General features: G+C 39.7%; 1 protein-coding gene and 1 long non-coding RNA gene across 3 annotated transcripts; one reads left to right on the top strand and one right to left on the bottom strand.

Moving 5' to 3' along the window:
* The first annotated feature begins 783 nt into the window (after positions 1–783).
* On the top strand, positions 784–7,908 carry LOC111577108 (uncharacterized). Of its 2 annotated transcripts, XR_008602717.1 has the most exons (4): positions 784–1,079; positions 1,732–5,263; positions 5,356–6,841; positions 7,605–7,908. It is a non-coding gene; the product is annotated as an uncharacterized LOC111577108 (long non-coding RNA). The 2 variants fall into 2 exon arrangements; XR_008602716.1 differs by lacking the exon at positions 784–1,079 and having other exon boundaries at positions 4,436–5,263; positions 5,335–6,841.
* A 645-nt stretch (positions 7,909–8,553) lies between these two features.
* LOC111577100 (urokinase plasminogen activator surface receptor-like) lies at positions 8,554–10,976 on the bottom strand. The gene is made up of 5 exons (XM_023283195.3): positions 10,840–10,976; positions 10,376–10,492; positions 10,152–10,298; positions 9,275–9,385; positions 8,554–9,142 (listed from the first exon to the last, which is right to left on the bottom strand). Exons 1-5 carry the CDS (start codon positions 10,883–10,885, stop codon positions 8,940–8,942), a joined length of 624 nt encoding a protein of 207 aa, XP_023138963.2. The 5' UTR covers positions 10,886–10,976; the 3' UTR covers positions 8,554–8,939.
* Positions 10,977–11,054: the final 78 nt, after the last annotated feature.

Raw genomic sequence — 11,054 nt, forward strand, 5'->3', positions numbered from 1 at the left:
TATTATTATTATTATTGATAATAATAATAATAATAATAATAATAATAATAATAATAATAATAATAATAATAATAATAATAATAATAATAATAATAATAATAATGTCATTTTTACCATTTTAACCTTCTGTGTCAAAGCCTTTCTAATATAGACATAGTGCAGCACACTCAGATGTAGCAAAAAGCCATGAAATGAATGACATTAATAAAACCAATGTAGCAGAATGAGTTTTGCATCCTCTTTGGGTTGGCTGTGTTATGGTCCTGTGACATAATGACCGTGACTTGCTTTGACCAATCACAGCAGGAGGACGCATTGTAAAGCTGGGCAAGAGTTACTCGTCGTTCTCTTGCTGTGACGTCAGGGGCACGCCCCGCTCCCCGTTAGCCTCACTTCCTGTTAACTAGTGATGGGTGAATGAGGCCTCATGAAGCGTTGCGGCACATTCCCAGAACTGTACTGATACTGTGTCAGTACTGTGTCGCTCCATACTGACACCTGCTGGATCTTAAAAATCACTACAGGCCAAATTTAAATTTAATTAAATTTTAAAATTTAAAATATTATTATTATTATTATTATTATTATTATTATTATTATTATTATTATTATTATTGTTATTATTATTATTATTATTATTATTATTATTATTATTATTATTATTATTATTATTATTATTATTATTATTATTATTATGAAAGAGCAAGCAAAAATGGTTGTCATCATTTTTCCCAGAACAGAATAGTGCCAACAGAATGTGCAAATAGAATAGTGCAACCAGAATGAGTGCAAGCAAAAAGAATAAAGTGACTGGTAAATGGAGGATATTTAATGGTTCATAACTCCGACAGCAGAGGGAAAGAAACTGTTTTTGTGGCGGGACGTTCTGGTCCATATGGATCGTAGCCTCCTGCCTGAGCAAAGTGGCTCGAAAAGTTTGAGTCCTGGGTGAGAAGGTTCGGCTGCGATCCGGTCTGCACGCCGCCGAGTCTTGGAGTCGTGGGTGATGGTGGTGATGGGGAGCTGGGGCTTTCGTGAAGTAGATCTTCATCTCCAGTTTTCTGAGCTTTGAGCTCCAGGTGGTACATACTGATTTAATGACGTTCCCTCGTGGTGGACAGATTTTACTGATTGGCGTGGCCGCTGTTTGTCTGGAGCTGTGCTGGCTACACTGGGTCATAAACGCAGGAAACGCTGCTGCTTTCCCTCCGTGGGTTTGTCTTGCAGACGTGGGTCTGCGTTTCCGACGCTTGACGGTCGGCTTCGTCTTCTTTCAGTCTGTTTTCTGCTTCTGTGTTGGAGCTGTGGGTGTTGGGCTGCTTCAGCTTGTCTCTGTGGCTGCTGACCAACCGTTGTACATGCTGCTTATTTTAACGTTCAGAGTGCATGTGTGAAAACAGGGTTTGATTTTTCTTTCTTTTCTCCTTGTGTTTTTTTTTTTTTTTTTTTGTCTACTGCAGTCACTTGGCCATTTGTTTCTGTTAGGTATTTTCTTTGTCTGATTTATTTGTCACGTGACAAACAACTTGATTAGTCGTTTTGTATTATCAGTGGATTTTGTTTGTTATAAGTTAATGTTTATTCATCAGTTCTTTAATTGAATGTTTCAGTTTCCATAAACTTGTTTTTTTATTATGTTAAGTAGTTTTCTTCGGTGGTTTTAATTGTTATTTTGTTAATTGATTAATGGAACCTGGTTATTGACTGTTCCCTTCCCTTTGTGAATTGCAGAAGCTGGAAGCTGTGGGCCTCTGGTGGTGGGGACTGGTGTCTTCAGGTGGTGGGAACCCCTTCCTGTGTGGCGTGCTGCTCATCCCCTGGTTGTTGTTGTTTTTTTTTTATTTCTTCACTCATGTGTGAGTGGGGTGATTTCTCCTGGGCTCCCTTGTGATGCCAGTTGGTCCAAACCTCAACCAGAGAGCCCCCAGCTCTGATTAGTCCCCAAACCCTTCATTTAACAATCCCGTGTGAATGGTTGTTTTTAAAAAATGGTTTTAAAATGAGTATTTTTGATATTAAATAAAATTTGTATCTTTTTGCCTTCACTGGAATCACGTCTCCCGCCTCATCAGTGGAATGAACCTGAGTTGTCTTCTGGTTAGTAGTGGTTATAATTCCCTGGGTGAAAGTCCCAGGATGGCGTTGTTTGGCTGGTGTCTACATTCAGTAGTTACAGCACCCTAGCTTATTCCTCCACACCAATAATAAATGTTTTTGGAGCACATTGTGGAGCTTCATGCAGATGTTAGAGGAAGTGCAGTTTTTGGCACTTGAGCTTTATCTGTCAGCCTTTAAGGTTGCTGTTTGATAAAACTATGATATTTACATACTCACTTTCTCTGTGGCTAACTGCCATTTCTTGCTAATCAGTTGATGACTGAATCTTGTATGGTATTTTTCTTATATGTCTTCAACCAACAAATCATGACCAAATATCACAGGGAAAGCAGGCAAAAACAGAAAAGGTGTCAAATTATGAGGTATTCGCCAAGTAAACATTTCTGCCAGCAGAATTTGGGGGTTTGTCATGAGTGATAAAGAAGATCCTCATTGTTATGTACATAATGGTGTGTAAATGTTTCGACACTTTGAGCTATTCAATGGGAAAATTTGTCACAGCATTTAAAACTTTTTGATGGAACTAAGTGAGGATTTAGAAAACAATAAAAAACAGAATTATATTCAGCAGAATTTTAAGAGCTTTATTGTGTTTTATATCAATAACATCAAAGCATTTTTTGACATTCCTAAATACAAAAGGTGATACTAACAGCCCTCACAACCAAAAATTTGCATCAGTATATATTCTACATTCCCTTTGCTTCAACTATCAGATAAAGCCAAACAGAAACAGAAGCAACGCTGTTATTCACAATTCTATGCAAGACAGTTGCTGTTTGATGTATAGGCAATGTGTAAAAATAAAATTTAAAAATAAGCAGATTAGAAACTGTACGTGGCAGACGACAAGAAAAACTATTTAGTCTTTTACTTGTGTAATTTCTACTTTCTCACACATCTGAAACAGTAACAAGGCGGGTTTAAGCACTAAGACATTGTGCACAGATGAGAAGCAAAACTAAGAAAACCAGACCACAGAGACCAGCGATGCCACCAACAGCAGAATGCCAGCAGTTATACTGGTGGCACCGTTGCAGAAGTTGCCCTGGCAGCAGCTGGTGTCCTTTCCAAGGCCACCCATCGTCTGAGCATATTGGACACTTGAACATACCATCTTAGAAGCACAGCCCTTCACTTTCATGGTCTTCCCTGCTGAAGCCACTGTCAGAATGATAATAATGTTAGTGTTCCAGCTTCAAGCTGTGATAAATGTGCTGGAGTCACTAAACATTCCTCTGAGAGGAGGAAATATGTGGAGCACATAGTAGATACTACATGCTGTAGGGCTGTTACCTGTTGTAGTGATGCAGTGGTCCTCATTCCCCACACAGTTAACAGTTGCAGTGCACGATTGTCCATCACAGTAGAAGCACTTTTTGCCATTTGGGGAGGATTGACTGATATCTGTGAAATAGAACGTATAATATTTGGAGAGGAAAAGGGAGCTGTGGGAGATGACCTGCAGGGTATTTCACTAACATCTCTCCCCCTTTCCACCCCTCTGCCCTTCTACCCCTCTACCTCTATCCTTCTACCTCTCTACCTCTTCTGTCCCTCTCAACCTGCCCAGCCAGCAGGCAGATGGGTCCCCCCACATAAAGAGCTGGGTTCTGCTCGAGGTTTTTTTGCCTGTTAAAAGGGTGTTTTCCTTGCCACTGTCGCTTTAGGGCTTGCTCTGGGGATCAGGCATATGGGTTCTGTAAAGCGTCCTGAGACAATTTGACTATAATTGGCGCTATATAAACAAAATTGAATTGAATTGAATTGAATTAACTACGAACAAACCATGTAAAATGAGCATATAAATGCAAAGACTTCTGCCACTGGTCTGTTTGTAGAGTCACTGTTATTAAATTAAATTGGATTTCCAATGCAGGACATGTTTGTTATATTTACAGTGTGACTATGAGAAGCTGAGCTTCCAGTCTGGGTTGCCACACCCTTCAGCTCCTCTGTCAAAGATGATCCTGACTCCTCTTGTTTATCTGACAATTTTTGCTCCTCTTACTTATGGTAGTTTCATCAAACAAAACATGACAAATTTCCCCAGCACTAACTTTGAAGGCAGTCATAGGGTTTGCATCGTTTTTGCTCATGCAACAAAATGCTAGTTTCAAGAAAAAAAAGTCTCCCAGTGCTGCAAAGATGCATCAACAGAGAGTAAGTTACCCGGGGCAGGTTGAGTGTTGCAGAGATCGGAGTTGCAGCACTTGCTGGTAAACACAGTCTTTGTGATTCCAAAGTTGACTGATCCTTCGATACACTCCGTAGGCAACAAACAGGTTTTCGAGGCAACATCAACAAGTTTTGTACCACCTGCAAAAAAGAGTGGCAGCTGTAAACTGAGCCAGTGCCACGAAATAGCAAAAATAGGGACCTACCAACTAACAAACCTGCATATGACACGACTCTCATTGCACCACACTGCTGACCCTGTAGAGGACATTCTATAGTGTCATCACAGGTTCCAAGGTTTTCCATTAAACACTGATGACATTTCAGGGTGAAGGCTGATAAAACACAAAATAAGATAAATCAACTTCACTTGTCTACAAAGAATAAAAAAGTAGTTTTAATATGTTAAATTGTTAAATTAATCAGATTTCTAATTACAGCTGCAAAAATGAGCTATCCAACATATGCCAGCTGGAATTCTGATGTGTTTCCTGGAGCTTGCAGCTTGAGCATGAGCTGAGTCATCTGTGCAAAAGATGTAGATATGTAGCAGAAAGGAGGGAGCGGCAAAACTAAAAGCAAAAAAAAAACATGCAGCATGTATGATCAACCAAAATAAACCATCTCTACACCATGTGAAACAACAAGAGAGAAAACAGACAACAGAATAAACACTTACCTTTGGGGAGAAGCACAATCCCAAGGATCAGCGTAAGGAGATGCATTTTTTGATGATGGGAAACAACAAATGAGATTTAGTTTGATCTCTTCGGGCTATAAGACGTTCTTCTGGGAAGGGGTTGTCTTTACTCTTAGACCACGCCTTTATTCCTTTTGTGACCAGCTGATTAGCCATCATGCCATATACAGCTGTGGGGGAACTAATGATTGGTTTGGCCGTTGCAGCAGGGGGTTCAAATTGATTGACGGACGTAGCTCCAGTATACTCCTGAACACTCCTGGACAGGTACGCGCTGTGCAGCACTCGAAACACTGGTAAGCTTTAGATATTGTGTTAATATTGTTTCTTCTTTTAAGACCAGTTTTCTGTGGCTGCAGGGCAGAGTCTGCTGACGGTGTCTCTGCTTATCGGCGGCGTCATGCGCGTGTAGGGTCGGACAGCCGAGGTAAACAAAATGTTTGTTTATGCTTGTTATCGTTCTGTTGCTTGATTGTGGTTAAACATTTCTTTGTTTTATTACAGTTTTGGCTCTGTTCCGCTTGTTTATTTTGTTGTTTCTTTCTTTTAGTTTGTAGTTGTTTTGCCTAGTTTTGTATCAGTTTGCTTGGTTCGAGTTTAGTTTCGTTTCTTCCCATGTGTGTGTTTATCTTTAGGTTGTTGTGGCTGTGTTCTCTGGCTCAGTAATCAGGTTTCTCCCCTCCGTAGCTGCGTAGGGCCTGTGTGACTTCCAGTTTTAATAACTGCATTTATAGTAACATTAGTGTGTGTCGTGTGCTGAACATATTTTTGTACCAGAATAAAAATTGTATTTATATTTTCTATACACGCCTCTGTATTCATTTGTGCACCTACCTGTGTTTAGTAGGGGAAACCCTCTGTTGAGAGGCAGAATTGTTAACGGTCTGAAGTTGAAAGTCCCTAGGTGGTGTTGTCGGTTCCGTGTTAAAAGAAACCAGAAGACCCTCACCAGTCCTAACTTGGTTACACTTTGATAGAGACAAAATGTGACTTACAACAAAAGTCTTCTTTGTGTGTAACTTGATGTTTTGATTTTTTTTTTTTTTTAATATTTAGTTTTTCACTCAGGTTGCTGCTGAGAAACTGCTACAGCAGAAACTACCTTTTACTACATTCTTGTTCCATATTTAGTTTCCAAGTGCAAGTAGATATTTCCCTTTTGGTGAGCAAATGAATGCAGCTTCTATTTGTTACGTAGTTTTTCATTTGTTGTCTGCAAGGTTAGACTGTAAGCTGGACCTCAAATCAAAGGTCCCAAAGACCCCAGATTTGCGTTATGCAAATGACTAATTAAGCATTTACTAGACATTTTGGTTTGTGATTCTAAATATTCTATATTGCCAATTTCTTTATTAATCTTTTTCATTAAATCACCTTCATTTTCTCTGTCAAATAATTAACAACCGGAGGAATAGTTCTGCAAAGTTGTATTATTCCATCATATGAGTCATATCAGGCTGTAACCAACAATGTTATTGTTATACAGTTAATTTCTTTGATAATCAGCTTGTTATCAGTCACAAAGTAGTATAGAATGCATTTACTATGCAGCTGTTATTCCCAGAAGCATAAGGCAACATTAAAATTTTTCTTGTCTTGTCATTCTCATCTGAGCAGCAGTGAAAAAAGCACAAAATCCCACCAGCAGAGACTCGCATAAAATCTTTTCACTTTCACAAGGTTGTATTTAACCATCAGTACATCAAAACTGCAGTCACACACCATCAATACTAGCTGGTGAATATTTTTTTTTTCATTATTCATGTTTAGACACTTGCAGAGAACTGGAGTTACACCTCTCTATGTTTCACTCTCATCGCTGCTGCACATGATGCAGTTGTCTTGGTAAGCATTACATTTCCTAAGTGCAGCAAGAGTCAAGTTTCCTGAAGAATAGCTCAACAGATCTGAATAATTAATGATTATATCAACATCCCATTAATGCATTAGGTTGAAATGAGCCATTAATAACCCCTTAACTCCACTTTCCTTGTCGCTCCTGAAGTGTACAACAATGGCCTCCACTTTCAGACATGTTTTTTTCTTTATGTGCCCGGTTACTGCTGCTTTCCCTCCGTGGGTTTGTCTTGCAGACGTGGGTCTGCGTTTCCGACGCTTGACGGTCGGCTTCGTCTTCTTTCAGTCTGTTTTCTGCTTCTGTGTTGGAGCTGTGGGTGTTGGGCTGCTTCAGCTTGTCTCTGTGGCTGCTGACCAACCGTTGTACATGCTGCTTATTTTAACGTTCAGAGTGCGTGTGTGAAAACAGGGTTTGATTTTTCTTTCTTTTCTCCTTGTGTTTTTTTTTTTTTTTAGTATTTACTGCAGTCACGTGGCCATTTGTTTCTGTTGGGTATTTTCTTTGTCTGATTTATGATTTGTTTGTCACGTGACTGCACTTGATTAGTCGTTTTGTATTATCAGTGGATTTTGTTTAAGTTATAAGTTAGTGTTTATCCATGAGTCCTTTAATTGAATGTTTCAGTTTCCATAAACTTGTTTTTTTTTTTGTTTATTATGTTAAGTAGTTTTCTTCAGTGCTTGTAATTATTTTGTTAATTGATTTATGGAACCTGGTTAATGACTGTTCCCTTCCCTTTGTGAATTGCAGAAGCTGTGGGCCTCTGGTGGTGGGGACTGGTGTCTTCAGGTGGTGGGAACCCCTTCCTGTGTGGCGCTGCTCATCCCCTGGTTGTTGTTGTTTTTTTTTTTATTTCTTGACTCAGGTGTGAGTGGGGTGATTTCTCCTGGGCTCCCTTGTGATGCCAGTTGGTCCAAACCTCCACCAGAGAGCCCCCAGCTCTGATTAGTCCCCAAACCCTTCATTTAACAATCCCGTGTGAATGGTTGTTTTTAAAAAATGGTTTTAAAATGAGTATTTTTGATATTAAATAAAATTTGTATCTTTTTGCCTTTACTGGAATCACGTCTCCCGCCTCATCAGTGGAATGAACCTGAGTTGTCTTCTGGTTAGTAGTGGTTATAATTCCCTGGGTGAAAGTCCCAGGATGGCGTTGTTTGGCTGGTGTCTACATTCAGTAGTTACAGCACCCTAGTTCATCCCTCCACACCAATAATAAATGTTTTTGGAGCACATTGTGGAGCTTCATGCAGATGTTAGAGGAAGTGCAGTTTTTGGCACTTGAGCTTTATCTGTCAGCCTTTAAGGTTGCTGTTTGATAAAACTATGATATTTACATACTCACTTTCTCTGTGGCTAACTGCCATTTCTTGCTAATCAGTTGATGACTGAATCTTGTATGGTATTTTTCTTATATGTCTTCAACCAACAAATCATGACCAAATATCACAGGGAAAGCAGGCAAAAACAGAAAAGGTGTCAAATTATGAGGTATTCACCAAGTAAACATTTCTGCCAGCAGAATTTGGGGGTTTGTCATGAGTGATAAAGAAGATCCTCATTGTTATGTACATAATGGTGTGTAAATGTTTCGACACTTTGAGCTATTCAATGGGAAAATTTGTCACAGCATTTAAAACTTTTTGATGGAACTAAGTGAGGATTTAGAAAACAATAAAAAACAGAATTATATTCAGCAGAATTTTAAGAGCTTTATTGTGTTTTATATCAATAACATCAAAGCATTTTTTGACATTCCTAAATACAAAAGGTGATACTAACAGCCCTCACAACCAAAAATTTGCATCAGTATATATTCTACATTCCCTTTGCTTCAACTATCAGATAAAGCCAAACAGAAACAGAAGCAACGCTGTTATTCACAATTCTATGCAAGACAGTTGCTGTTTGATGTATAGGCAATGTGTAAAAATAAAATTTAAAAATAAGCAGATTAGAAGCTATGTGGCAGACGACAAGAAAAACTATTTAGTCTTTTACTTGTGTAATTTCTACTTTCTCACACATCTGAAACAGTAACAAGGCGGGTTTAAGCACTAAGACGTGCACAGATGAGAAGCAAAACTAAGAAAACCAGACCACAGAGACCAGCGATGCCATCAACAGCAGAATGCCAGCAGTTGTACTGGTGGCGCCGTTGCAGAAGTTGCCCTGGCAGCAGCTGGTGTCCTTTCCAATGCCACCCATCGTCTGAGCATATTGGACACTTGAACATACCATCTTAGAAGCACAGCCCTTCACTTTCATGGTCTTCCCTGCTGAAGCCACTGTCAGAATGATAATAATGTTAGTGTTCCAGCTTCAAGCTGTGATAAATGTGCTGGAGTCACTAAACATTCCTCTGAGAGGAGGAAATATGTGGAGCACATAGTAGATACTACATGCTGTAGGGCTGTTACCTGTTGTAGTGATGCAGTGGTCCTCATTCCCCACACAGTTAACAGTTGCAGTGCACGATTGTCCATCACAGTAGAAGCACTTTTTGCCATTTGGGGAGGATTGACTGATATCTGTGAAATAGAACGTATAATATTTGGAGAGGAAAAGGGAGCTGTGGGAGATGACCTGCAGGGTATTTCACTAACATCTCTCCCCCTTTCCACCCCTCTGCCCTTCTACCCCTCTACCTCTATCCTTCTACCTCTCTACCTCTTCTGTCCCTCTCAACCTGCCCAGCCAGCAGGCAGATGGGTCCCCCCACATAAAGAGCTGGGTTCTGCTCGAGGTTTTTTTGCCTGTTAAAAGGGTGTTTTCCTTGCCACTGTCGCTTTAGGGCTTGCTCTGGGGATAAGGCATATGGGTTCTGTAAAGCGTCCTGAGACAATTTGACTATAATTGGCGCTGTATAAACAAAATTGAATTGAATTGAATTGAATTAACTATGAACAAACCATGTAAAATGAGCATATAAATGCAAAGACTTCTGCCACTGGTCTGTTTGTAGAGTCACTGTTATTAAATTAAATTGGATTTCCAATGCAGGACATGTTTGTTATATTTACAGTGTGACTATGAGAAGCTGAGCTTCCAGTCTGGGTTGCCACACCCTTCAGCTCCTCTGTCAAAGATGATCCTGACTCCTCTTGTTTATCTGACAATTTTTGCTCCTCTTACTTATGGTAGTTTCATCAAACAAAACATGACAAATTTCCCCAGCACTAACTTTGAAGGCAGTCATAGGGTTTGCATCGTTTTTGCTCATGCAACAAAATGCTAGTTTCAAGGAAAAAAAAGTCTCCCAGTGCTGCAAAGATGCATCAACAGAGAGTAAGTTACCCGGGGCAGGTTGAGTGTTGCAGAGATCGGAGTTGCAGCACTTGCTGGTAAACACAGTCTTTGTGATTCCAAAGTTGACTGATCCTTCGATACACTCCGTAGGCAACAAACAGGTTTTCGAGGCAACATCAACAAGTTTTGTACCACCTGCAAAAAAGAGTGGCAGCTGTAAACTGAGCCAGTGCCACGAAATAGCAAAAATAGGGACCTACCAACTAACAAACCTGCATATGACACGACTCTCATTGCACCACACTGCTGACCCTGTAGAGGACATTCTATAGTGTCATCACAGGTTCCAAGGTTTTCCATTAAACACTGATGACATTTCAGGGTGAAGGCTGATAAAACACAAAATAAGATAAATCAACTTCACTCGTCTACAAAGAATAAAAAAATAGTTTTAATACGATAACTCTGAAGTAAATTGATCAGATTTCTAAATACAGCTGCAAAAATGAGCTATCCAACATATGCCAGCTGGAATTCTGATGTGTTTCCTGGAGCCTGCAGCTTGAGCATGAGCTGAGTCATCTGTGCAAAAGATGTAGATATGTAGCAGAAAGGAGGGAGCGGCAAAACTAAAAGCAAAAAAAAAACATGCAGCATGTATGATCAACCAAAATAAACCATCTCTACACCATGTGAAACAACAAGAGAGAAAACAGACAACAGAATAAACACTTACCTTTGGGGAGAAGCACAATCCCAAGGATCAGCGTAAGGAGATGCATTTTTTGATGATGGGAAACAACAAATGAGATTTAGTTTGATCTCTTCCGGCTGTAACACATTCTTCTGGGAAGGGGTTGTCTTCACTCTTAGACCACGCCTTTATTCCTTTGATAGAGACAAAATGTGACTTACAACAAAAGTCTTCTTTGTGTGTAACTTGATGTGTTT

Source organism: Amphiprion ocellaris, chromosome 9 (genome assembly GCF_022539595.1).
Source record: "Amphiprion ocellaris isolate individual 3 ecotype Okinawa chromosome 9, ASM2253959v1, whole genome shotgun sequence".
NCBI classification, from domain to species: Eukaryota; Metazoa; Chordata; class Actinopteri; family Pomacentridae; genus Amphiprion; species Amphiprion ocellaris.